Source organism: Sander vitreus, chromosome 17 (genome assembly GCF_031162955.1).
Source record: "Sander vitreus isolate 19-12246 chromosome 17, sanVit1, whole genome shotgun sequence".
Taxonomy (NCBI): Eukaryota; Metazoa; Chordata; class Actinopteri; order Perciformes; family Percidae; genus Sander; species Sander vitreus.
The window spans coordinates 1,643,044-1,671,012 of record NC_135871.1 but is presented as its reverse complement, the minus strand read 5'-3'; the positions used below and the strand labels follow the sequence as shown (position 1 = coordinate 1,671,012).

General features: G+C 42.2%; 1 protein-coding gene across 1 annotated transcript in view; it reads left to right on the top strand.

Annotated features, from left to right (window-relative positions):
- The first annotated feature begins 3,720 nt into the window (after nt 1-3,720).
- The window catches only part of ndst2a (N-deacetylase/N-sulfotransferase (heparan glucosaminyl) 2a), a 33,655-nt gene continuing 9,406 nt past the window's right edge, over nt 3,721-27,969 (top strand). Inside the window, exons 1-10 of the mRNA XM_078273888.1 lie at nt 3,721-3,879; nt 12,713-12,761; nt 13,128-14,784; nt 19,982-20,069; nt 21,776-21,930; nt 23,008-23,193; nt 24,024-24,152; nt 25,569-25,751; nt 26,556-26,652; nt 26,748-26,871. Coding sequence (XP_078130014.1) covers nt 13,711-14,784; nt 19,982-20,069; nt 21,776-21,930; nt 23,008-23,193; nt 24,024-24,152; nt 25,569-25,751; nt 26,556-26,652; nt 26,748-26,871 — 2,036 coding nt within the window. The 5' untranslated portion in view covers nt 3,721-3,879; nt 12,713-12,761; nt 13,128-13,710. The remainder of the gene's footprint in view (nt 3,880-12,712; nt 12,762-13,127; nt 14,785-19,981; nt 20,070-21,775; nt 21,931-23,007; nt 23,194-24,023; nt 24,153-25,568; nt 25,752-26,555; nt 26,653-26,747; nt 26,872-27,969) is intronic.

The following is a 27,969-nucleotide window of genomic DNA, read 5'->3' as shown; positions in this document are numbered from 1 at the left end:
ATCGCACCCTGACCACTACCATGCTATTCTGAAAGAATATAATATAATTGAGTAAATGTTCCTTTGGGATCTTTAATTTACAATTAGAGCAGCCCAGATTATTATGGGATGGATTCAAATGTAGCAGATGTCTCAGCTAAACACTGTGAACTCTACTCCAGCATAGTGCAACAGAAATAGGTTTCAGGTATGATAATGCTGTTTATGCCAAATCCCTAGCCTAACTTCAAAATAGTAACATCAGACAACTTTTTAAAAAAATCCTCAACATTTGTTCTGGTTTCAGAATGATGAAGACGATGGGAGATCAATTAAATACAAAATAGGATAATAATAATAATACATTTTATTTATATAGCGCTTCACATGGTATAAGACACTTTACAGTAAAACCAGCACATACAGTACATTAAAAACAGATAAAGCAATAACAGTACAGTCACGATGTGTATGGGTAGGGAGTTCCAGAGGGAGGGGGCTGCCATGGTGAAAGCTCTGTCACCCCAGGTACACGATGTATGGGGGCCTACCTCTAGGGGTACTTTGGAGTACTGCAGGGGGGTACGGGAGATTTTATTTTTTTTAATGTTCATTTAAAAAGTATCAATCATACAGAATTCCTAAAATAATTATACACTGTAATTATAAATGAATTTAGTGAGTGTAAACATTTAAAATGTATGTATCTATTTAAAGCAAGGAATTTATTCTTCCAAAAAGGTTTTGTGCTGTTTAGGGGGTACTGGGATGAAAAACATATTTCAAAGGGAGTACGTTATTGAAAAAGGTTTGAAAACCACTGCTTTGGCACCTCGTTATATTATCTCAAACGGCTCAAAAAATAGTAAAAATAATAATAAAAAAAAAATCTCCCAGGTGAGCATGCCCCCGGAGCTTAGCCCCTTGGACACATATTTGATTTTCCATATTTCTGTTCATCCTAAAAAATGTGTTTCATTAAAGCAGCAGCCATTAGGTTGTGTTTGGTAGCTCTTCTTCAGAACTGCTCCATCAGTACTAAGTAGGTCTACCTTCTGTGTGCAGCATATGGGGTTATTTTTGTACATCCAAATACAAAGTCACTAAAGAATATAATATACATATAATAGCAGCAGCCCATTGCAGACCCTGAATCTTACAGGCCTGCTCATTTTCATCTGACTGACTCAGTTTCTTTGACAACAGCTCCACTCATTTAGTGTGTTTTTCCAGTGGAGACACTGTGATGCAGTGCCATACAGGCTGGCCTGCATGTAAAGGCAGATTTATTTATGTGGGGTGTACACGTAGCCTATGTAGGTGGAAGGTGGAATGAAGTTGTATACCTGTGTGCTGGTGTCTACGTTATTCTAGCGTATCTCTTTAAGAGAATAGCAGGGCCAACATGTGTGTGTATGCGTGTGTGGAGTGTGTGGTAGAGCAAGTGTATGAAAAAGTTAACCCTCTCCTTGATTTCATGTTGTTTATGGAGAAGGAGAACCAGGGAATGAGTTGGGGGAAATGCAACGCTACCAAGCCACGGCCGAGTGGACCAATCACAGTTGTTGCGGTCTGCGTCTCCACGACGGGTAGTTTCATTCCTGGGGAGGTGCATGTCAGGTTACGGCGTAGGTTATGTATCTACGCGTACCTACGCACGTACCATTTGGCATAGCTTTAAAGCTATAGTGCGTAGTTTCTGTCGCCCCCATGAGGAATTCTAAGTAATGACAACACTGTCAGCGCATCCACATGATACAAGCCTTCCGTGATCGCGCACAGCAACTGCATGCAGTTGGTTCCCTTTTTATTTCTCTCTCCCCTGCCCCTCCGACAGCTTAGGTCCTCCACTGCTTCAGGGTGTTAGAAAAACCCTCAACCCTGCTCTACTGTATCAATAAATGACTCACCACGATGCCACTGACCTTTCAGTTAGATTCTGTTCCACTTGCCAGGGCTGATAATGAGTGACAGTCAAATCACATCAGTGGCCAGCCTGGAAGCCAACAGACAGATGCTACAGGACATTCTGAAGACCCTCTGCCGCCTCAGCATATTGGGCTCTACAGACACAATTGACTGCCTTTATTTGATTGGGGTTAGGAGAGGGGGTGGTGGGCCTGGAGGTTGAGACCCAGGCCTGGAGGCACTTAGTTGGGGTTAGGAGAGGGGGTGGTGGGCTTGGAGGTCTGACCTGGACTGAAGAAGTCGGTGAAGAAGTAGTCTCCCATTTCCAGACCTTCCTCCACAGCACTGCGAAGGAGGGTCTGGCTAGTCCGCACAGCATTCCGGGATGGGAGAAACAGGTGCTCTGGTTTATTGGCATTTCTTTAAACCAATCACAATCGTCTTGGGCGGGGCTAAGCGCCGTACGGAGCCACGGTCTCTCTGCAAAATAGCCTCAGGAAGGAACTCATTTTGGTGGAACATGTGTACGTTCAAAAGTTGTTTTAGTCGTGCAACTCAGATTGGACAGATAGTCTAGCTAGCTGTCTGGATTTACCCTGCAGAGATCTGAGGAGCAGTTAACCATAGTCCTCACAAATCCACCAGAGTTTAGAACGCCAACACAAAGACAGAGGAAGGGGACGGACATCGGCGAAAAGACATGCATCCGGCGGAATTTCCTGCGGCACCGGGGCAATCCCAGAAGTGGAACGTCGAGGATATAGACTAGTGAAGAAGCAAATCCACTGGAACTGCATCCCATGACAGAGAGTCAGCTGTAATCCATGTGTTATTATTCAGGACATTCCACAGACCAACAGGACTCTCTTCAGGTCAACTGTAACCTTTGGCATTGGTATGCACGGCACGACATTCACTTACTACCTTTTGATTTAAAAGCCTCTCCATCATCAAGTCTCCTCCTGTGTCAGCTCGGGTGATGACCCCAATACATTTTCAGAGCTTTGAGCGTAGTTGATCACTGACACATTTGGCTTCTATAGACCTTTTTCACAGCAGACATGTTGACATGTCATAGTAGGAAAAGCACAGGTGTATTCAAACCCATTAATGATGGCTGCATTCCACTTAGGAGAGGCCCTGGTATTGTGCATGCCGACTCACTGAAATAGCTTACTGGGACACTTGATGGAACTGAGCCATTGTTAAGGTTATCAATGTCAGCTGTGCTTTTCCTACTATGACAAGTCAACATGTCTGCTGTGAAAAAGGGCCATAGATGACATAACATAAGTTATCCAGATGACAGTAATATTGCATTATGGGAATATAATTAACAATTTCTAGACTAATTGTTTGGCCATTGCACAGCAGAACAGGTTTTGAGAGCCAAATCCTGATTTGGCGTGCAATGGGTTAAAAATGTGATCTGACTCATTTCTTCACGTGTTTTGGCAAACAACTCACCATATGCATGGCTGACATCCCTCCCACATCCCAAACATACTACACAATGACCTGATGTTACTTAAATCTAACTGGGTGATAATGAAAAAGTAAATTTCTTATATTATTATTGTCATTTTTCCACTCACAAATCATTCAAGTTTTTTTTGCACTGCCCATCTGTAAGGCTTACTTAAAACCCCCTTTACTGTGGCCACTGAGGCTTCAGGGGTGATCCATCAGTCATGCGATAAGAGAAGACGTGTGTCATCATTACCGCTGACATTCCTTAAATCCTTCCAGGGTAACAGAACATTCTTCGTTTGGATTTTGGTCTGTGTAAAACAAACGTAAGATAAATCATTTTGGGGGTTAAATTGTAAACCCTCCCCCGGTATGCCAGATTTGGTTGAGTCCGGGGTTCCGGCAGATCCAAGATGGCTGACTGAGCAGCGATGTGCTGAAGTTCACTTTTAACTCTAAACGCTGAAGCTTGTTCTCCTTCATTTCTCTTGTCGGATTGCTGTTTGTTGAGAACGGATACTGGTAAGTCTGAAATCACTGACAGATTTATATTTGGTGACATTGTCTCAAAGTTGAAGCCCGTTTACTCTGCGTAGTCCAGTGAGTAACGTTAGTTAGCTGTCGTAGCCACAGCAGTTAGCGTTAACGTTATTCCCAGTTATCCCAGTGGTTGGTGGGACTGGGGTCTGTACTGGGAATGTTATCAGTTGGGAAACATATGGGAATGCCAGCAGCATAGAAGGAATAGAACATGAAGAAGGTCCAGGTCACAGGTTTGTTGATATGTGCAGGTCAGACCCTGAGACATTGAAAGCTGGCGTTAGCTGCGCTAACGTTAGCGACTGTCTGGTGACACTGTTGCGTTACAAAGCTAGCTGTTAGCATGCTAGCCCGGAATCTCCGAGAATGCTGGCTGTAGAAATAAAGTTTTCCCCTGTCTTTTTTTTGTTGCTGCTTTCAGATAATCTTATTCTTCATGTAATGCCACTTTGTTATGATCACCCAGATATGTGGCCTATATGATTTAATTATTAATAACCGTGTTTCATTTGTTGTGGAGCACCATATTTACATTTCCCATTGCAGCAGTGTAATGGTACATCTAAGGTACCGATCATAGTGTTTTGGTATCTGACGTTACAGTTAGAACTACTAGTAGTACCACTGCTTATGGTTTGGGATTAGAACTGCTGTAACGTTAGCTCACATCTCATCGAGCTTGATTGTCTGGCTGCAGTTTACAACTCCGTGTTGTTGCTTAACGTGAGTGGCGATTGGGCTTCTGTTCTTCATCCTTGCACTATTTGACTTATTTGCACTACCCACCATCACACACACACACACACTCACACTCACACTCACTCTCTCTTATAGAGCACCTTACCATTACCATAGAGCACCTTGCCTGTCCTGTCACTGCAAGCGTCTCATGCTTATACATCCCTTAGTTTATTCATGTGGATTTGTTTGTTGTTTTGTTTTTTTTATCATCCTGTTTTTGATGTGTATGTTGTGTGTGTGATGTCTTTAGGCTACTGGGACCTTGAATTTCCCCCTTGGGGATCAATAAAGTATCTATCTATCGCTCTATCATATCGATCGATCGATCTGTCTGTCTATCTGTCTATCTATCTATCTATCGATGTTGTGTGTGTGCATGGATTATAGTGAATTATTTTGAAATATAACTGAAAAGTGACTTGTTAAATGAGGTATGGAGAAAATGTGTTTAATTATAAATTACTGTCTAGATTTAGACCCTGCAGGAGAAATAATAATAAGGTCAAATTCTAAAAGTTGGCACTATGCTCGGCCAGATTCTGTTGTGTTTACCCAACCTTTGTTCAAGTATTACGTCATTTTAATGATCATTTTGTACATTTTTGCCGTGTGTTCTGGTAAACATATCTTCATTTTAGGATTAGTAATGATGTCTTTGTCTTTCGCAACCGGGGTTAAATTCCGATCTGAAGCTCTCAGCTTTGGTGAACTGGCATCTCTATTACAGATGGAAACTTTAATTTAGTTTATATTGGGGAGGCTTGAAAGTCATTTAACAGACCAGAGAGAGAGAGGAAGAGAAACGGATGTGTGGGCGAGAGAGAGCAGGCGTTTTTGTAATATGGACAGGATGAAAAAAGTGAAACGGAGGTAACTATCTGGTTCTAATGTGACATTATTCAGTGTTGTTCTGTGGCAGTGTATGGAACTACACAGCACAGACAGTGACGGGGACAGCAGTCTGATGAAAGGCTTTATTGTGGGTTGAACACAAATTTAGTAAACCTATGTCACATGCACCTCTTCTGTATAAAAGGGCTATAAATGATACACTTGGGAAGCAGTGTACAGAATGCTGACTCTGTTTCTACCCACATGTTTTAGTTTTCCCCTTTTAACCCTCTGACTTGGCAAATGTCAGTATGACCAAAAGCTTTTGAATGTTGTAACACAGTTTCTTAGTCCCTTAGTCATAGACATATTTCTGGACCTAAAACAAAAGAGCATCCGACACTGTAGATCACGAGTTATTTCTAGTTTACAGACTGCTTGTTTTTTCACTTTATCTGGCAAGATTATTTTGTTCTTGTTTCTGTCTAAAGGAGTTGATTTGTTCAAGCCGACTGAGTTGAACATGGACACTGATGGATGCAAACTGAATTTCTATTATTCAGTTCAATTTTATTTATAGTATCAAATCATAACAGGAGTTATCTCAGGACACTTTACAGATAGAGTAGGTCTAGACCACACTCTATAGTTTACAAAGACCCAAGAATTCTAGTAATTCCCCCAAGAGCAAGCATTTAGTGCGACAGTGGTGAGGAAAAACTCCCTTTTAGGGAAGAAACCTGGGACCGACCCAGGCTCTTGGTGGGCGGTGTCTGACGGTGCCGGTTGGGGGGGGGGTGATGAACAGTGGCAATAATAGTCACACTAAAGATAATGGAACAGTGACTACAAATGGTAGTCGTAGTAGTTCATGTCATAGCAGGGCACTGCAGGGCGTTACAGGATGTAGCGTGGCACAGCAGAGCATAGCAGGGCGTAGCAGGGCAGCGCAGGGCACCGAAGAGCGTAGCAGGGTGTAGCAGGGAGTGCAGCAGGGACCACGAGGCGCCCGCTGCAAACGAAACTAAAAAACTAAACATAAGGACTACGGGGAGTAAACTCCCCAGAGTTAGTAACAATTATGAATAATGAAAATTAAGACGTGGTAGGACTAGAAAAGTTCCCCTTTTGAACACAAACAATATTATTTGAGTTTATGTGTTGCTTATATGTTGCTGATGACCTTGTTTAGTTAGTAAGTTTAACTTTGTGTAGTATCTTTACTAATACGTGTGTGTGTGTGTAAAAATAATACTTCTAACTTGAACGTCAAAATTCTATAATTTACTTTGAGAGCATATTACTGATGTCTGAGATAACACTTGATAATTAAGAGGAAGTCCCTGGGGAGGTTTTCAGAGAGAGCTAGTGTTTGGGCGAGGCTATGGCCAGTGGAGCGACTTGATTTGCATACGATTCATGGATTTTAAACCGCCTTGTTTACACAGCATTGCACACTTTGTAAAAGCTGAGTTATTTGACTTTAAAATAAAATAAACAAACAGTCATCTGTTCTGGCTTGGGCTCTGATGCTTATGTAGTGAAGACCGGCAAATGTCGTCTTATTCAAAAACGTTGTGCATTTTAGACCCTTTCAGCCCAACCTTTACACCATGTTCTAACCTCATTTCATCAAGTCGATGGTCATGTCCTTTCAGTTTTCAGCAAACTGCTGTCTGTCCAATGGTTGATTCTGATCTTTCCTTTTGAATGGGTATTGATGGATGCTCCTATTAAAATGCCCCTATATTTTAAATGTAACGCCAAGTGTGGGGGATATGGATACAATCGTCAGTCACTTCATATTTAATTGCATACAACAACAATATGCAGTATGTTGGGAAAAGTAATTGTGCATTTTCTGGGAAGTTCAGTCTTCAAACTTTTAACCAAATGTAGTGCAACCAATGTAAAGAGTTAGTCAGGAGCCATGTTCTGCTGTTTTTGGCAAATGTCAGGATACGGATTCATGTCTTTTCACATTTACCCGTAGCATCACATGCAAACTATCGCAGCTCCTGGAGTGTAATTGTGGTCTGAACACAGTGTGAGTTAGACCCCTCAATCTAAGAGGCTAGGAATCTTATATTACGTGTAGGGCCTACTTCAGCTCATTTTCAGTGTTTAACCTAAGACATTTCTCATTTGTAATTTTTAACTCTGGGTAATAATTACTCTCCCAGTTCGTTGTCTGAAAGTAATAAAGAAAATTAACGGAAGCTATGGTGTATAATATTACATTTACTTTTAGTTTGGTGGTTGATTTTAAGTTTTTCATTTTATGAAGAGTTTGTATAGCCTATTTTTTGAACATATTTCAAGAATGTTTTGACTGCATTTAATTATGTCTCAATGTCTATCAAGGGAAATCTGATTAACAACCAGCCTAGTATTCGTCACACTACATTTAAAAAAATGATGTTGACGGGAGCTGGCACTAGTCTTTGCGCTGCTATAAAAACTAAGCCCTTTGTGTCGTAGGTCGCTATCTGCTGTATATTTGCTGCCTGTATGCCTGCAGTATACTCGCTGTTGAGTTGGGAACAAAGTGTGACAGGGAACACATGAGCATGAGCAAACACAAGCACCTGGACATTATCATGTAGCCAAACACAACAGGCCTGCAGCAAATCTACCTACCCGTAACGCTTATAATGTTCAGTTATTGTTGAGACAATTCTGGTCACTTTTGGAGACCAAATGTGTTGCCAGTGCAACTTCTAGAAAATGTTTGAAATTTAAATCACAATTGCATAATTGTAAAGGTCCGGTGTGTAACGTGTTTAGTTGTTCATTATCAAAATCTGTGTTGCCCGTTAACAAACTAGTCCTTTTTCACGAATATTTACCACCTGCGGCCGCTGCGGCAAGGACTGAGCCTCTGCATATGGGCGTGTGCTCTACCAGGTGAGCTACCCAGGCGCCCGAAATGTTCCCATTCTTGAACTTATGACTTGTCCTGAAGAATTCATAGTACAAAGTGTTCGCTGACATTTTGTCCAAAATGAAAATGACTGATACCTGATGATTGAGGTGTATGATGCAGCCAGACGTATGCCAGGACACCAATCTCGATGCCCGTTCTACATGGATTTTAAATGAAACTAATACCTGTTTTCTGAACGAGCGTGCTTCATCAATGGTTTTGTTTTGAAGGAGGAAGTTACTGTACAACAAAAGCATATTGTGCTGGACTCGGTCGAGACCAACTAGAATATTTGGCCAGTCCAATGCCCGAGTCCAAGGCGAGTCCGAGACAGAAAAGCGTCTTGAGTCCGGACTTAAGTACTACAGCCCTGCTCCACGTACCGTCCATATGTACCCCCGGCGTCGATTTAACGCAGAAGCATAAACTGTTTTTTAGTAGAACCCATGGCCGCGGGACAGCTGAAACCAGTAGCTTTGCAGCTGTGAGTGTCAATTCACTCCTCAGGACGCTTCTTCAGAACACTGACCTTTTCTGAAATAATGTACACGTTTCAACATCAAGTTGCAGATTTCCTCTGTTGTATAGTCCACTCAGTATATAACATTATTGTAGGTGAAGTGGTGGTAGAACCATGACCAAATGGTAGCTCAGTATAACTGTTGGCGTCCGACAATGATGCAACATCGTAGAAATATTGGGATAAGTTAAGGTGTTACAAATCAGCTGCGGGAATCTGAACATTGTGCAGGTCGTCAGCATGTAGGCTGTTAAGAGTATTTCTACAGAAACTGTTGTTTGAGGGCATTATTGCGGCTTTCTGTGATAAGTGTGCCAGGAGGGCGTGTTTGAACAGGTTAAGACACGACAGGTAGGCTGTAATAAATAGTTTGTTGAGGAAGCATTGCTCAGCCCTGCTCCCCCGCCCTCTGCTGCCCCAGTAAGAGGGAGTTCTGCTCACAGGGACTGGCTTTAGGAAGCTGTAAAACTTCAATACCTCATTTCAGAGGGATGCTTTTTTTGTTTGGCAGAATGGTTTCTTTAAGCTATAGTGTGCAACTATTTTATATTAATGAACATCCGTTCCATTCAAGCCATTGCCAAATGAGTTGCTACAAAGCTAATGAAGACTATCAGCTCCACACAACTCTCTCTGGATTTCTCAGTATGGCTAGGTTTAGAAAATGGTGTCGCATGGCGAGATTTGTGTGCTACAGATCAAGTGATGCGTTTTTGCGTCGCCGCTCAGAAAGTACAACAGCACAGGGTTTTTCCTGGCTCAGAATGGGCCTTTGGGGGAACACACATTTTGAGAGTCAAAGACTTATTTCCTGCATTCTGATACATTTTTAGGCACACATTTATGGTGAAAACATCTTTATTTATGTCAAGAAAAACACAAGATTCTGTAACTTTTTCCCAAGGAGCACATTTTGCTCCTAATTTGAAAAATGTAGGTGTGACTTACACAAGGTAACTGCTATTACTGTTGTAGCTAATTTGTACAATTATACAAGTGTTATGAATGCAAAAAGTTTTGAAGTGTAATGTTTTCTATTTTTAAATACATTCTATTGATCAAGTAATTGTCATACAGTAGTTACAGTAGTGTAACGGCCCGCATCAGGTGACAACCAACGGCACCAAAACATGGAATTGGACTAATATTTAATGCGACTACGAGACGTTTTCACAGGTTATGAAACTCTCTCAATTTAATAATGACAGACAGCAGTCGGAGCTTTAACAAAACAAAAACTTAAAATCACAGCTTTCGTTGTTTCAAAGTGTCAAAGCAAGCACAAGCCCGTTAGCAGCGGCTTCCCGCTGTGCCGCCGGTCCCCCTGTGCAGCATGGTCACCGGAAGAGTCCGGTACAGCCTGACTGCAAACGGAGATCCCATTAGTGCTTTACAGCGTAGCGTTCAGATCCAGTCAAATCAGGGCCAGCAGCATGTGTGTGCTATATAGCAGCTGTGGATGAGAGTCAGCTGGTTTGGTGCTCGTGATTTTCATTTGGCGCTGGCTAAAACCTCTTTGGGGGGCGCCTAAACTTTCTCTATGCAGTAGGGGTGCATGATATATCAACTTAATATTGTTATCGCAATACCACGTTGCGCAATATTATACTGAAAGAGGGTTGCAATATTGAGTTTATTTTGTGGAGTGCTGCGTCCCGTCCGTTGGCTGTGTGGCTTAGTTGTGTCTGATTTAGAGCCCTCTTGAAACGCTATGATGATGATCATCATTTCATTGGCCAGTTACCGTGCCACATGCACATGTTAGTGCACGTCAGCGCACGGTTCCACTACGTGACAAACCCTATGGAGCATACCATGGGATGTGTGTGCATATTTCCAGAGTGACCGTGTAAGTGAAGAAATAGATAAGAGACAACTAAACAGAACCAATCAGAGAAGCAAAAGAAAAGTTGTGTCCTGTTCTCTTTATTTATTTTATCCTGTCCAACCAGTACAACATGTCCTGTTCTCTTTATTTATTTTATCCTGTCCAACCAGTAGAACATGTCCTGTTCTCTTTATATATTTTATCCTGTCCAACCAGTACATCATGTCCTGTTCTCTTTATTTATTTTATCCTGTCCAACCAGTACAACATGTCCTGTTCTCTTTATATATTTTATCCTGTCCAACCAGTAGAACATGTCCTGTTCTCTTTATATATTTGATACTGTCCAACCAGTACAACATGTCCTGTTCTCTTTATATATTTTATCCTGTCCAACCAGTAGAACATGTCCTGTTCTCTTTATATATTTGATACTGTCCAACCAGTACAACATGTCCTGTTCTCTTTATATATGGGGCATATGTCTTTGGCTATGGTTGGTTATTTTTTGTGCTTCTTCTAACTCGACGGATAACTTGTCGTTTCCGTTTGTGTGGTTGTTAACGATAGTTGGTGAAATGTGACTTTGTGCTTATGTTTCAGCTTATTAAATCGATTTGTTTTGTTACCAAGTGGTGCTAACACCACTGTGTAGCAAATCCTGCAGATGGCGTGTTTCTGTTCCACGTCAAACTGTCGAACTTTTACCAGACAACAGAATTTGATCTCCCCTTTTTGCTCACCAAACGCGGCTTCCCTCCCGCCGCCATCTTTACTCGCACACGAGAGTCTATGCTTGCGCACCAGGTACCACAAACAGGAGGGCGCTTGTCATTCAAAACACAAGACAAAATAAGAGTTAACTTGCAAAACGTAACGTGCAAAATAACCGGGTTTTTTTTTCTCCATTTATTTTGTTTTTGTAATCATTAGGAGCTGAAATCACATAAAAATGTGATTAATTGCACAGCCCTACTATGTAGACTACAACCATCCAGGAAAAATGACCAGAACGACGTTATCTGTGAGTCGGGCAGGCCAAACGCTCTGCTTCTGAGACGCTCCCGATGTGGTGTGACACATCCGCGCCTGGTGAAATTTTGGGGTCATAGCGAGGGATTGACAGGCTGGGAATCAAAAGAAGGATGGGAAATATTAATAATTATTATATATAACTATTTTTTATTTAAATTTCAAAATAAATGACATACATTCTACAGACAATGGTGAACGAAGCATAATTGAAACAGCGTGTCAGTTCCCCCCAAATCTCCCAACCACCCCCAACCCAACCCAGATCGGGTCCGAACCAGACGGGGGACAGACAACACAGACCCACACACACAGGCAGACACACACCAGCAAGGGCGCACAACATCCAAAAGACTGACATCGTTGTTGACGTGACAGCTGACAGTCTAGGAGGAACTCGGTCCTCCAAGTCGGGAAATAAGCTGAGGGAGTCAACTAATCCTAGGAAGGGGTTCCATGTCTCCAGGAATGTCGAGATAGAGCCTTTCAGAGATGATCTAAGCTTCTCAAGCTTCAAGTTGTTGAGCACCTCCTTTTAATCCAGCGGTCGTGTGTAGGAGGGGGGGGGGCGAGAGAGCCTCCAGTTGAGCAAAAGGGAGGTCAGCATCAGAGGAAATGCCGAAAACGGCTGACAAAGGGTTAGGGGGGATAGTGGGATCATAAGCTCTGCTCATGGTGTCAAAAATGCTCATCCAGAAGGTTGTTCATTTAGGGCAAGACCAGAACATATGATTATGGTTGGCAGGGGGGGGGGGAATACTGTTTTAACAAGAATTTCTAATTGACATCCACTGAGTCAAAATTCTTATGTTCTTATTAGTTAGCTTGTTCTTGTTTCCTAACTGCATCGCTAGTTATAGTTACAGAATACAGTTTTACTAATATTTTTCTTTCTCCTCCCCCTTCGCCTTCTAATCTCTCTATCTCTCTCTGGCAGGGGACTTCCAGATTGGGATTAGAAGGTTTTCAGATCTGCAGAATTCCAGGTGAGGTTTACAATCATTTCTCATTCTAGAACAGATGTATTTCATTCATATGGATTCATAACAATAATAATAATTATACATTGGATTTATACAGTGCTTAAAGATGCTTTACATACATTCATGAATAAGTTCTTTCTCCAGAGGGAGAAGCCTTTTCTATTTTTTTTTTTTTTATTCCTTTCGCTGATTACGTTCTCAAAATTCAAACATTTCCTCTTAATGCAGCCATGTCAGAATTGCTATAAGACCGCTATAATAACTTTTAATATTGATTCAAAACGTACTTCTTTCCTCTTGTCCTTCCGTACCTTGCCCTGCTCCACCTCTCATTTCCTCCTCTCATTCTTCTTTGTCCTCTTCATCTAGGTGTCTTCTTTTGGGATGTCCAGGCTAGGTGGCCTCAGGGGGCTCGGCCCCGAAACACAGACCGCCGGCGGAGACACTTCCACTGCTGAGCGACTACACGAGCCTCTACACATGGATACATCCATGTGTAGAGACACCTGCACAGCTGCTTGAAAGAGAGAACTGACCAGGCAGCACCTTTTGAACCGGATATTCAGGACCCAGCTGGTCCTCGGACAGGGATCACCTGTGCGGGTGTTAGCTTTTATTCAGCCAACTTCCATTTATCCCTTTTTAAGTCCCCTAATATTTTGCATTTCATCCATCAAGTAATCATCTATCCCTTCCCTCTTTCCATTCAGTCATCTTGAGAGTGCTGAGATTTTGCGCTGCAGAGCTAGAAGTGGTGAGCAGGTAATGGATGATGCTCGCCATGGTGACCTAGTGTAAATGGCTATTCCTTCGCACAGCTCAGTGCCTGTATCTACTGCTCAACCTTCCTCCTCCACTCCCCCTTCCTCTCACCCCTACTCCACCTCTCTGCTCTCCTTCCCTGTTCACCGCTGCTGCTTGCTGCCCAGTCCTGCCTCCCCCCTCCAACACCATGGTAGGTGCAGGCTTGGGTGTGTGGAAGCTAATGCGAGGTGTCCGCCAGCTGGAGCTTCACCGCCTCATCCTGGCACTCATCATCTTCTGCTTACTGTCCATGGCCTTCCTAGCTTACTATGTGTCCAACAGCCCCAAAATCAAGGAGGCCCCCCCTTTACCCTTCAGTGACTGTGGTGGAGGGGGTGGGATGTCACCGGGAGTGAGTACTGGGGCCGCTGGAGGAGGGCCAGGTGTCCAGAGGGCACCACTTTTCCTTCCCCAGCGTGAGGGCCGACTACGACAGGTAAAGGCGGTGGACAATTCCAGGACAGAGCCCGTGGTTCTGGTGTTTGTAGAGAGCATCTACTCCCAGCTGGGCCAGGAGATTGTAGCCATATTAGAGTCTAGCCGCTTCCACTACCGGACAGAGATTGCTCCTGGTAAAGGAGACATGCCCACATTGACGGAGCATAACCGTGGTCGCTACACACTGATCATCTATGAAAATGTGTTGAAATATGTCAATCTGGATGCGTGGAACCGTGACTTGCTGGACAAGTACTGTGCTGAGTATGGAGTGGGTGTCATTGGCTTTTTCAAAGCTAACGAAAACTCTCTTCTCAGTGCACAGCTCAAAGGTTTCCCTCTCTTTCTACACTCACACCTGGGACTCAGGGACTACCGCATCAACCCCAATGCTCCGCTACTCTACATCACCAAGCCCAACCAGGTGGAGCAGGGCTCTTTACCAGGGGATGACTGGACCATTTTCCAGTCCAACCACTCTACCTATGAACCAGTGCTTCTGGCCAGCACCAAGTCCTCTGACGCACTGGCACATTTTGGACCCAGCCCCTTGCGGGCTCTCCACGCCACAGTGATCCAGGACTTGGGGCTCCACGATGGCATTCAAAGAGTTCTCTTTGGAAACAATCTCAACTATTGGCTTCACAAGTTGGTGTTTGTAGACTCCATCGCCTACCTGACAGGGAAGAGGCTGTGCTTGTCTTTGGACCGCCACATCCTGGTGGACGTGGATGATATATTCGTTGGCAAGGAGGGAACCCGGATGAAGGTGTCAGACGTGGAGGTGGGTGAGCCATAATCACACAAGAGACCACAAATTATCAAAAATGAACTCAAGTTGCTTCTCACGGTGTGTAATGGTTGATTCATGTTAATAGAGTTGGGTCGATTTCCATTTCCAGTTGGGTCGATTTCCAGTTTCACCGGTCCGGTGGACGAGGTTAAACGGGTTTGATTTTATCAGTTTTCTTATTATTTTATTTATTTAGTTAGTAGTGTGGTAGCTCCATGCAAAAATGCTGAAAAAAAAGCAAAAACTGCTGAGGATTAGTGACCACCGTCATACACTCACGTGTACGTCGTGTACATGGATGTAGAAAGAACATAGCTCCGATGTGGTAACTACTTTTGCCATGTTGCTGTAGCTTAGCTTGCTACAATAATTTGGAGGTTAAGGTTCAGTGTACTGAACCTTCATTTAAGTAAGTAAGTCAAATGTATTTATATCTCGCTTTTCACTATTTAAAAAAAAAAAAAAGTGCTTAACATAAAACAGATGCATATTAAAACAGAGTGCAATTGAAACCAAAAGGTAATACATACAAATAAAGTGCGGAGAGGTCATCCAAAGACCTGAAGTAGGTCTTCAACTGATTTTAGAGTCTACAGAGACAGCAGACCGTATTGGACGAGGCAGAGCGTTCCAGAGTCTCGGCTCTGTGGACTCAAAAGAACGGTCCCCACGGCTCCCAAGTCGGGTGTGAGGACAGGTCAGGAGATTGGAAATGTTGGACCTTGGGGGGGGCATGCTGATAAATACGGTTGCAGTTGGTCAGCCACACTGACTGCAGGTGACTGGCGTGTAATGATCTGTATGTAAGAAACTGAATCCTATATTTGACGGGTGTGAGACCGTCTAGATGACCTTGTAAGCAGTGTCGGGCAAATTACTCAGGAAGTGTAATATGTTACGCTTTACTAATTACTCTTTAAAAAAGTAATTATCAAAAAAATTTGTGTCAAAAGTAATTAATTATGTTTTGCCCCCCCAAAAAAACAAAAAACAAAAACAAATATTACAGGAACGGAGTAAACAATCAGCCAAATAACTGCAAACTGCATTCAGGCTGTTACTGTATGTTACGAAGACTAAAATCACCAAAAGTCAATCTTGATTTATATTCTTATACTGGAAATGCACAGTAGGTGCATTAAAACCTGCGTAGGAAAAACCCAACGTTGATCATCGCTTCAATCTGGCTCAAACTAGTTATGAGAGCGCCTCATCGTGGTATTCACCGTCAGACATTTTCTTGTGAAAGCTTTGCAGAGGTACTTCTTCGCTATCTACTGTTGGTTTACCAAGGAGTATGCAGGTCTTCAGCCATGATCATCCAATGAGAGCACACATCTGATTACAAAGTAGGGGAATGGTACGTTTTGGCTGTCGTGTTGCTAACATTATCTTTCACTCTGAAGTTAGCAAAATAATAGACCATTCAATATAACTTTAACTTTATTTGTATTCCCTGTTGAGTTTGTATGAATGCAATGCTATTTGGCAACTAAATGGTGAAGCTCTGGTGTCAGACCTTCACTTCAGCATGTGAATGCACCACCAGGAAGGATTCACAGATCACTCTGCGCTTATCACACTAATGAAAACCACTCCTAATGAAAACCAATGCCTGTGTGTGTTTTTAGTGTAATGCATTAGCTACTGTATGCTGAGTAAGCTTCGAGTTGATTTGATATTGCACTAAAATGAAGTGAAACCAATAGGCCCCTGGTTGTGAGAAAACACATCAGTGCCACTTGCATGAATTGTTAATGGGTTGTCAGTAGAGATGGTCCGATACCATTTTTTGCTTCCCGATACTGATTCCGATACCTGAACTTGCGTATCGGCCGATACCGAGTACTGATCTGATACCAGTGTGTCATACATTTTATTATGTTTTAACAACTGTATACTACTATCCCTGTATGGATGTGATATTATTTCTATCTTTGTCGGTCTGGCTCAGGTTAAACTCTTTGTGAAACTGCAGTTTGCAGTTTGACAGTCAGTTATAACGGAAAAAGAACATAAATAAACTACTTTTAACATATTTTTTGCTTTAGGGCTTTATTACGTGGTATCGGATCGGTGCATAAACTCCAGTACTTCCCGATGCCAGCGTTTTAGGCAGTATCGGAGCCGATACTGGTATCGGAACATCTCTAGTTGTCAGTAAGTTGTTCACACATAAAGTTTTACTGGGCATATTGTGCAAAATTGGTATAGTGTGAAGAGATTTGGAATGAATGAGTCATGCTTTAAAGTTGTCAAATATTTTTGTCAGCTATCCATACAAGTAAAAAGCTAGATGTATATTAAGGACACTCTTGTAGTCTTATTCTATTGTTAACTGCTGCACTTAGAAAAGATCTGACAAATTGTCACCACACGGGGTATGACGCCTACATTAGAAGACTTTACCAACATGGAGAAGAGAAAACCAAAGTGTAACAAGTCTAAACCAGCAGCCAGATATGTGAGAATGGTGAGGTAGAATTTATGGTTATTATATGTTGGCTTTGACAACTGTTTAGCCTGTATTTGGCTTGGTTGTACATGCACGTGCCAATGCAAATCTGAACTCTTGTTAAATGTTATTTCCAACACTGCCTTCTCCTTATTGAACAAAGCATGGAGCTCTACAATGGTTTGCAGGTAGCACAGGGGCTCAGTAGTTTGGACTGTCTCAAAGAGTAAGCTCCTGGGTTCAAATCCAGCCCTGGTCCTCACTGTGGGTTTCTTTCAGGCATAGGCGCCGATACCGTGGGTGCTCCGGAGCTCGAGCACCCAGTGCCAGACTGCCAGTAGGCTACATTCATTTAAAATTAAACATTGCATATGGTGCCAAGTGGAGCGTCTGTCATAGTGTGCCTAGGCTACTAGACAGGTGGAACTGATTCTTCATTTCCCACGAAGGTGATCGTGGTTACGTGTTCATCTCCAACCCTCTCTGTAACCCTCTCTTCTGAAATGCAACATTGCAAACATTTTTTGACTACTTTCTTTTTTAAAGGGCGTGCGCCCGTGAGCACCCACGGAGGAAAACATAAATCGGCGCCTATGCTTTCAGGCAGTCAGGATGAAAGACACCCAGGTCAGATAATTTGTAAACTAAATTGCGGTTGTCAAAGAAATATCGGTGTAAAAGAAAGTGACTGGTTGTCCTGTGATATCCCTGACCACGATGTACCCTGCCTGTCGCCCATCGCACATTTCAGTCTTGACACCCAGGTGAGGTCTTGTCTATTAAAGGATAACCCCCTCAAATGGGACACAGCTATTGTGTATCCATCAGAAAAAGTTTAACAATTCATGGTTTGGGGGTGTTATGCCTCCACCAGGCTAGTGCTGGGCGATACGGAGAAAAATCAGATATCACAAGATTCTTGCCCAAATACCTCCATATCGATATTGCGATGATATTGTTGGGTTGACAATTGGTGCTTTCACAAAATATTTTCACAATGAGATTTTTGATAAACAAGCATCAATCATGTGGATTTAATGACTAAGTGGGTAAAAGCAAATAATAGAACAGCTATAACAGTCTGGTAAGTTCAGAAAATGACAAAATCTACAGTAATGCAGCCTTTAAATCCAGGAAAACACTTTTTATATTCTGATATCCAAAATCTAAGACAAGATCTAGTGTCTTATCACGATATCGATATAATATGGATATATTGCCCGGCCCTACTTCGGATACTGAATCGGTGACACTGATCCTAAACTGTGGTGATTATAAATCTGCTGTGCTGCCGGGTTGAAGATGTGTCAGTATCCATGTTTTGCCAAAGATTACACTTCTTACCCTTTTTTATTAAATTCCTTCAAACTCTTTACTACATGTATATTATGCAAACTGGACAGACGTGAATGTTAACTGCAACTCGACTCATTGGCTGTGGCTGTCAAACGATTCATTTTTTCTTGATCGCGATTAATCGCTGAATTTCTATAGTTAATCGCGATTAATCGCATGATTTTATCACATGATTAAAATTCTATTTTGCATTTCAGAACAGTTTAAGTACATATTAACAATGGAAAGCAGTTATTACCAGTGGATCTTGATTGGGAATCGAATGAATGCAAAGAAAGTGACTTTATGAACTTGACTTTAAGATTTGTATTTGTTTATTATTTATTTACTGTAAACAAAAGAAACGTGTGAATCTGTCATTATTGCACAATTCAGAACATGCCAACCGTAGCACTTCTTTAAGACCCGAGTCCTCTACGATGCTGACAGGTCTGCAGTTAGTTGCCACCCATTTTGCAAGAGCTGTAGTCATTTTTTTGGGATTTGGTTTCATCCGCAGGTCGGCAAGTAGTAGCACTCTCCAAAATACTGCTTTGCCTGAGTGGGTAGCATCAACCTGAGTCACGTTAATATGCTTAGCTCGTAGGTGGTAGCTCAAGCTTGACGTGCTTCGTGATATTTTAATTTGGCTTTACACAACGTGCAAATGGCTTTGGACTTGTTTACTGAGCCGTCTGGGAGTTTTGGAAAATAAAAAGCGCCATTCAGAATTGTATTGCTGCTGTGTTTCTCCATCATGCCTGCAGCCTGCAGCAGCAGGATGTGTTAGGAGGAAGTGGCAGTTTGATGATAAGTAAAGGTGCTGCAAAGGGTCAAAATAGTAGCCTAGCCCCAAGAGGCCGTAGATTCTAGTGATTTTAGAACAGCTAAGGGGCGTTGTTAGGCACGACGCAAAGCAGAGTGAAGTGTAAAAAAATAACAATAATTATTATTATAATTATAATAAATTAATAAATGGCGGGATACGATTGAGATTTTAAAAAAAATAACGCGTTATGCTTGGCCCGTAATCGCATCGCGATTAACGCGTTAATGCTGACAGCCCTAATTAACATATATGTTATATATTTTTTTTTATTTCCTCTTCAGAATATTAACACTTACTGTAAAGTTTGGGTTTTGTCAGAGGGGCTCCATACTGATCTCCAGAATGATCTGTAAAATAGCATATTGCAGAAATCGGCATAAAGACATCTGTATCAACAGTAGTATATTAGTTTATTTCTCATCCAGCACCATAAAATGTCAGTTGTTACTACATGTGACTTGGGGCTCGTCAGATCATTGTGGTTAAGCAGCAATGGTTAATCACAGTGAATTGAAACTATAAAATAATGTCACTGAGTAAGTGTGAGGTGTTTTTTCATCCTTTCACAGGCGTTGCTCAACACTCAAAACAAGCTGAGAGCACTGGTCCCTGATTTCACCTTCAATTTGGGATTTTCTGGAAAGTTCTATCACACAGGTAGGAAACCTCTGCCATTATTCTATCAACAAAGCTTTCTGTTTAAAACGTTATGTTATAGTACAGCTCTGGATCTGTGTATCTGGAGGGGTGGGAATCGATTGGCACCTCACGATTCGATTCAGAGGCCGTCAACGGCGAAATAAAAGCCTCTTATTTCCGAGAGCGGTCTGAGAGACCTCCAGCTCACAGCGGGGTCTCTGAGCACGACTGGCCGAGTGACGAGCTAGCGGCCGGGGCAGGCGCCTGTATCCTGTAAATCTAAACTGTTCATTTCTCGCCTAAAACGTTGTCAGACGTGAATTTAGTGATGAATAAGATGGCGAAAATTGTTAAAGTTGTCCCGTTGTTGGTCTGTCTGTACCGGAAACCCGACCCTCGTTGACCTAGGTTCATATGCTGAAAAGGGAACAGAGAAAGGAGCTGAAAGAGTTACAGGAACTGTGGCCAGAGGAACTTAAAAATCCCCAAATTGGTTCAGTCACAACACCAGAAAAAAAGGGTTCTAGGAATTTTATATTCTAGGAACTGCAAAAATCTCTCCGGTCGGAAAGCGGCTCTAGACACAAAGCAGCTAGACAAAGCTTAGATTTTGACATATATTTGTCACACACAAGTTTTAATGAAGTGTTTTGTCTACTGAGGTTTTTATTGCGTAGTTATTCCATGCTTAAGCCTTAAACATGGTTGTGAAAGTCCCCTTCTCTCCCAGTAATCCTCCACGTCAGAGGCCCAGTCATGTTTAAAGGTGGAGAATTGGCTTCTTAGAACATGAGACATGAGGTGGTCAGATGTCATGTGATAAAGTAGTTGAACAGCCTAGATGTGTTTTGCCTAATTATTTTATGTCCGTCTTATTAGATCATGTATGTGTATATATACAAAACTGGCCTTTTGGCCATTTTTGTGTGGTTCTTTTTTCCTGCACTCTTGCCTAAACTCTTAAGTTGTTGTCCATTATCCCATCCTCTGATTTGTACTTGTCTGGAGACAGTAACTTTTAAATCAATAAATATTTATTTATTTATTGTTAAATCGATTATTAACTTATCAGAATCGATTATTTTTCCCACCCCTATGTATCCCACCCAAAGCAAATTGTAAACTTGGGAGAATTTACTGAAAACTAATATTAACCACACTAAATGATACAATTCAAAATAACTATGCCAAACCAATATTCTAACTTAAGTATAAAAACTTAATAGTTGATATGTAAATATGCTAATGGCTAAAGACTCTTTCCAGCAAATTCTTTACAGCCTGACAGGTTTCACTCAGGACCTAAAGGTCCCTAAAGAGACTCCTGGCTACTGTAGAAAGATCACCACTGCCTCACATTTACTTTCCCAATCAACCTTTTCTCTAATGAATCATTTTAACAAAGTTGAATGGTGATAATTCAGCAGTTTTTTTTCTCTGAGTGGAACCAATAACAAATCGAGGTCATCATGTATCATTACCAGTACCAGTCTGACAGCATTGCTATCTTTTTCACAAATTTAGATCGTCACCCCTTACCGGAGCTCATTGGAATAATTGTACGTAAAGTACCATGAGGCAGGAGATTGCTGTGGCACTCAAAACTGAGTGACGCACTCCATGTGATACTGACACTGGCATAGAAAGGATGTTTTTAGTGGATCAGGCCACATTCATCATGCTGAAAGTGTATGTGTGCACACGCTTGTATGTGTGTTTTTTAGGCACTGATGAAGAGGATCGGGGAGATGACATGCTACTGCAACATAGGATGGACTTCTGGTGGTTTCCTCACATGTGGAGCCACATGCAGCCTCACCTCTTTCACAATGTCAGCGTCTTGGCTGAGCAGATGAGGCTCAACAAGATTTTTGCTCAGGTAAGCAGCCCAAATACACTGCAGACATGGCCCGTGTCACAGTGTGTGACTACATGACTTGCTTATGGCTACACGGAGAGGAAAAGGAGTATGTAGCCGTGTGGTTCCAAAATAGTCATGGGTACAGGACTAGTGTCAGCTTTAACGAGTATTTAGATCTAATAGACCTGTTGTAGACGTTTGTAGAGACTGCACTGACCGAAATGTTTGTTGGGTATGTATTAGGGGTATCGCAATTTGGGTTTTAAAATAGAAAATCTAATAAGCTTTCGATTTCGACTTTCCAATTCAAAAGCAGGATCGGCGATTCCCCCCTGTATTTTTTCTCTATTCACACCCGGCATAAAGAAAAAAAACGACACAGAGTAGCTTACTGGATGGTAGCATGCAGCTAAAGACACAGGGTTAACGTTAACACCACAGCTGGAGTTGGAGATGACGGAGAAACAGCAGAAAATCCCCCTGCTTCCCTGAAGTCACCGTGGTGGCAACCTTCCCTGTGAGTGAGTTATGTAAACAAATGACGAAGGGGCTCCAACGGGACTTCATGGTGCGTTCATGTGCACTTTGCTAAACTGGGTGGTGGCGCAGTGGATATGACACATACATGGTGTGGGAGATCCCGGTTCAATTCCCACTGCGATACATCATCCAGTGTGTCCCTGAGCAAGACACTTAACCCCTAGTTGCTCCAGAGGCGTGCAACCTCTGACATATATAGCAATTGTAAGTTGCTTTGGATTAAAGTGTCAGCTAAATGACATGTAGTAGTGGTGGTAGTAGTAGTAATAAACTAATGGTGCGTTTAATTGCACTTGTTTTTTAGAAACTCAAACTGTACCCTTCTACCATCTCGTGGTTCTTAGTGAAGCAGTCGAAGATTTTATTGAAAAATCAAAAAGTCAAATCGTGGATTTGGAGAATCGTGAGACCCCTAGTATTTATACCATCAGTACACACCTGTGTATGTGCTTCCTTGCTGCTTTGCGCTTTTCTTTCCTGACTATATCTTTCTCTTGACATTCTTGCCTGGCCTCTGCTACCTCCTCATTTGCCCACCTCCTGTCCTCTCTCCAGGAGCATGGCATCCCAACGGATATGGGCTATGCAGTGGCTCCGCACCACTCTGGGGTGTACCCAGTTCACAGCCAGCTCTATGAGGCCTGGAAGTCTGTGTGGGCCATCAAGGTGACCAGCACTGAGGAATACCCTCATCTGAGGCCGGCTCGATACCGCCGTGGCTTCATCCACAATGGCATCCAGGTCAGTCCACAGTCTGCTCCCTCTAAACCTCCTTCTCCACACTGACGCACTTTTTTGTTCAAAAACTAAAGTAGACGTGAAAGTGATAATGAAACATAGCAGCTCTCACAGCTGAGCTGTCTTATTTCTGTGCGGCCTTGTGAAGACAGTTTAGCAGGAAATAGTTCTCTGTAAAAACTGCACAACAGGGTTTGTGGTTTAACTTGAATAACAGTGACATTATTTCAAAAAAATCACTTTGAGCCATTCACATGTACATTTTGGATGCTTCGAGCACCACAATTCCATTTACCTCAATTCTATTAGGCTCAGCAGAAAGCAAAGGCACTTCACTTTAATCATCACACAGACAAAGCCAAGGAATGATCTGTAAGGATTTTGTTTTCAGGACAGCATGGTAACAAGGCTGAGTTTACAGGGTTAGCAGTATGTCACATAGCCATCAGTGTCACATATGGCATAATAAATGAGGATTCTTAGTACTAAGTTGGACAGAGAAACCTGCACACTCAGGAGCATGGCGCATAGATGCAGGGGTACAGTTTCAGGACACCTCATAGAGTGCTGGTTCCTGTTTATCTAGTCTGAACGCTGTGCAGTTCCAGTGTATTATGAAGTGCAGTACCCAAAGCAAACAAAGGATTAAAAATGGATCAGGCTTTAACTATTGCTAAAAAAACATCCAGTATTCTACTGGCTTACCCCTGACTAATTACTCAGCTAAAAATGTCCACAAAGAACGAACACACACACACACACACACACACACACACACACACACACACACACACACACCCCTACCCCTAATGATCTCCCTGTGTGTTTTTTAGGTGTTGCCCAGGCAGACCTGTGGTCTGTTCACCCATACCATCTTCTATAATGAATACCCAGGAGGCTCAAAGGAGCTGGACAAGAGCATCAGAGGAGGAGAACTCTTCCTCACTGTCCTCCTAAACCCTGTACGAAAAACTACTCCCCCATGCACCCACCACAGCTGTACAGTACATTTTATACTTGGACTCAAGTTGCAAAAATGAGGACTTGTGACTCGACTTACTTTAGAGTGGAAAGCCTGAAGACTTGACTTGAAGGCAAAACAATTGCCAAAGGCAATATTGTGCATATTTATTTCCTTTTGGGCTCTGCCAAAATGTCATGTAGAATTATTAACATAAGAGGATGCGTCTCCTTAACCTTCTGCACACTTTCAATTGCAGCTGCTGGCAACAAATGAACACATACTTTTTTTTTTTTTTTTTCTTTTTTTTTTTTGTGAGTTCCTGGTTTTAGTTATTTAAAGAGCTCTTTTTTTCAGTTTTGTCAAAAATGTAAACTTAAAAAAAGAAACTATTCATTGTGGACGTACAATACGATGTTTGTTAAATATAATCTCTGCATTTAACCCATCCTAAGGATGCTAGGAGCAGTGGACAGCCACATAGCAGCATCCGGGGAGCAACTTGGGGTTGGGGGCAGCTACTGCGTCAGGAATTTTGAATTATATTTACTGATTGTCAACCACACACAGTGTTATTGGCTTTGAATCTTGCAGCGTTGCTAGGTCGTATCAAAGGTTCATCCCGTTAACTGGAGCAGTGAACAATGTTTCCATTGCATGAGAACCTTATGGGATGGGAGTGCTTGTTCCAGGTATTAGTCAACCCCTCTGGTGTTACCAGGGAAACTTGAGTTATGGCTTATGAAAGACTTTAGATTTTGATTTAAAAAAGCATGAAATTATAAATGAATGGTCTTAAAAGAAATGAGTTGGCAGTTGACCATGGTATAAGCGGGATAATGCACTTTGAGGTTGTGCTTTTTAAAGATCATTTTTTAAGGGCATTTTAGGCCTTTATTTCCACAGGACAGATGAAGACATGAAAGGGGAGAGAGAGGGGGGGAATGACATGCAGCAAAGGGCCGCTACATATATGTGTGCCTGCTCTACCAACTGAGCTAACCTGGCGAGGTTGTGCTTTTTGACTGGCAAAATCCCATCTCACAGACTTGAAACTGGACTTGAGACTTGACTTTAAAAAAACAAACCGTTCTTTCCATACACACACACACACCAAGTTATTTTGATTGTTTGTTTTTGATTGTAATTTGTAATATGATATCCTTTTGTTGTGTTCTGCATGTTTAAATGTGTGACCTTAATTGTGGTCATTACTCTGCTTTGAAACACTAACAGATCATTTCTCACTTGTGGCCAACATGTTTCTATGTGAACCCTCTGCTCTCTGTTGAGGTCATAGTTGGTCATTTTCTAGTCTAGACTCCTTCTGGTTTGGGTTCAATGACATGTTGCTCTGACAACAGCTCAGGTAAATGTTCAACTGACTTGTAAAGTACATTGTGCCCTCTCAATTCAGATCAGTATCTTCATGACACACCTGTCTAACTATGGCAACGACCGGCTGGGTCTGTACACCTTTGAGTCTTTGGTGAAGTTTGTCCAGTGTTGGACCAACCTCAGGCTGCAGACGTTGCCCCCCGTCCAGCTCGCTGAGAAATACTTCCAGATCTTCCCTGAGGAGAGAGACCCTCTCTGGCAGGTCAGAATATTGATTTTTGTTTTGGAAAGCTTACATTTGACTGTTTTTGAAATCAGTCCTTCCAGAATAATGCAGAGCTTTTTTGTGATTGTTGTTGGCAAAAATCCTTGATTATGCGGCACGTTTTCTTAAAAAATGTGATGGAATATGCAGGATATTTATGCAATGAAATTGCGGGAACTTGCAAAAACTGCGGTGTCATCGTGGCTTCATCGCGGGGTTTTAAGCTTTTGATGATGTTCACGTCGTAATTACATCACTTCATAACGTCGCTTCATAACGTCGCTTCATAACGTCGCTTCATAACGTTCCCATGGCAACAGGGGGAAAATGGCTGCTCTTGTGTGAAGTAAACGCAACATTTTTCAACTTTCTGCTAAGATATATGGGACTGTTTTGCAACGAAAATGCGGGGATTATGAAATCATGCAAGCCGCGCGTATTTTGCGCGGAAATGGGCAATTTATGCGGCGGATTTGAAAAAAATGCGGCCCCCGCATAAATATGCGGACTTTGGCTGATTATGCATTGAATTATGCGATCGCATAATCAGGTTTTTTTGGAGGGACTGTGAAATGTGCTGTATTTTCAGAGGAATAGCTGTAATGTTGTCCTTGTCTAAATCCCCTTGAACAGTTTAGTTCTTCCTTTACATCATAGTAAATCATTAATTGGTGGACATTTGACTATGTGAGTAGCAGAATAAATACAGATAGTGAGTCGTAAACAATACTAAATGTAGCAGGAACACTGGAATGAAAGCATAGTGTTGAACATTTAATCTTCATGTGAAATATCTTTCAGAACCCTTGTCATGACAAGCGACACAAAGATATCTGGTCTAAAGAAAAGACCTGTGACCGACTCCCCAAGTTCCTCGTCATTGGACCACAGAAAACCGGTACCACACTCTCTCTATCCCCATTTTCATCTATATATTTGTCTATATACAGTATATCTAACTTGTTTATTGTAAATGTCTTGTCTTTACTCAAGGCACTACAGCGCTTCATTCATTCCTGAGCCTCCACCCAGCAGTCACCAGCTCATTCCCCAGCCCCACCACCTTTGAGGAGATCCAGTTCTTCAGTGGAGCAAGCTATGACAATGGGATTGACTGGTAAAGACAGGAATATCATTACCATACACTGACTTCAGAAAGTCCTCAAAACACAATGTGGCTTCAATTTGAATTCATTTTTTTGTGGTGCATCTTTCTTTCAATTTCTTATTTTCTAAGGTTCAATTTGGCGCGACTGGTGCTTGCATGGGCTTAAAGGATAAAGTCTATCTTAATATAATACTCACATGACATTCACACACTGAAAGGGTAACAGTGGGTAATCATTCCTCCTACCCATCCTGGCAGTGAAGTGACACAGCTACACTAAAAGAGGTGGGACAAAATCCACAATCCAAAGTTACAGTCCTAGTACAAAATTCCCTCTTTGTGTTTCCTTGCTGACCCGCAGTGGAGGGATATCTCCTGGTAGACGCATGCAGGCTTGTCGCTGGTATACTACATGCGACTGCCACTAAAGACCAAATGCAATAAACAACCTCAAACATTAAGCCAAAGCTTCAAAACAGATGATTGAATGAAGCTAACTTTGACCAGTCAGATTAACGAATAATACGACATAAATCAAACTCTTGCCAAAGCCAGTTGGGTGAAAAGCGAAAAAATCTTTTCAATTTAGAAAAGCCTTCAGTATTGTTCTTTGCTCTTCTTTCAATAAAGAAATACTCTCCAATTCAGATATAACTGATGCTATTGCAGCATCTACGCTTACCTCTTGAGGAGCTGCCATTGTTGTTTTGAACGGCGGTACAGCATACACACCTAAATCACGCCCGTAGCTCCTCACTGGATGCCGATTGGTTCGAGCCACTGGTGGTTGAAGCCTGATGAGATGGATTTGTGTGACCTCCCTTTACAGTTCACATTACACTTGGCAGCAGCTAACGTTAGCCTACTATAAGCTGTCAGCTGGCTTAAACGCGGTTAAAATGCTGAAAGCTAAACGGTCTAACGTGTGGCTGTATTTCACTGGGAAGGATTCCAACACCGGGAAGTTCAACAGTCTGTAGCTCAAGACACAGTGTAGCCTAGCTGCCCTTTAAGACATTATGGTCACTGTCGGAGTTGCCTGAGAAACGACACAGACGGGACTTAATGGTGCGTTCAATAGCACCTCATAAGCTCATGGTGTATTCC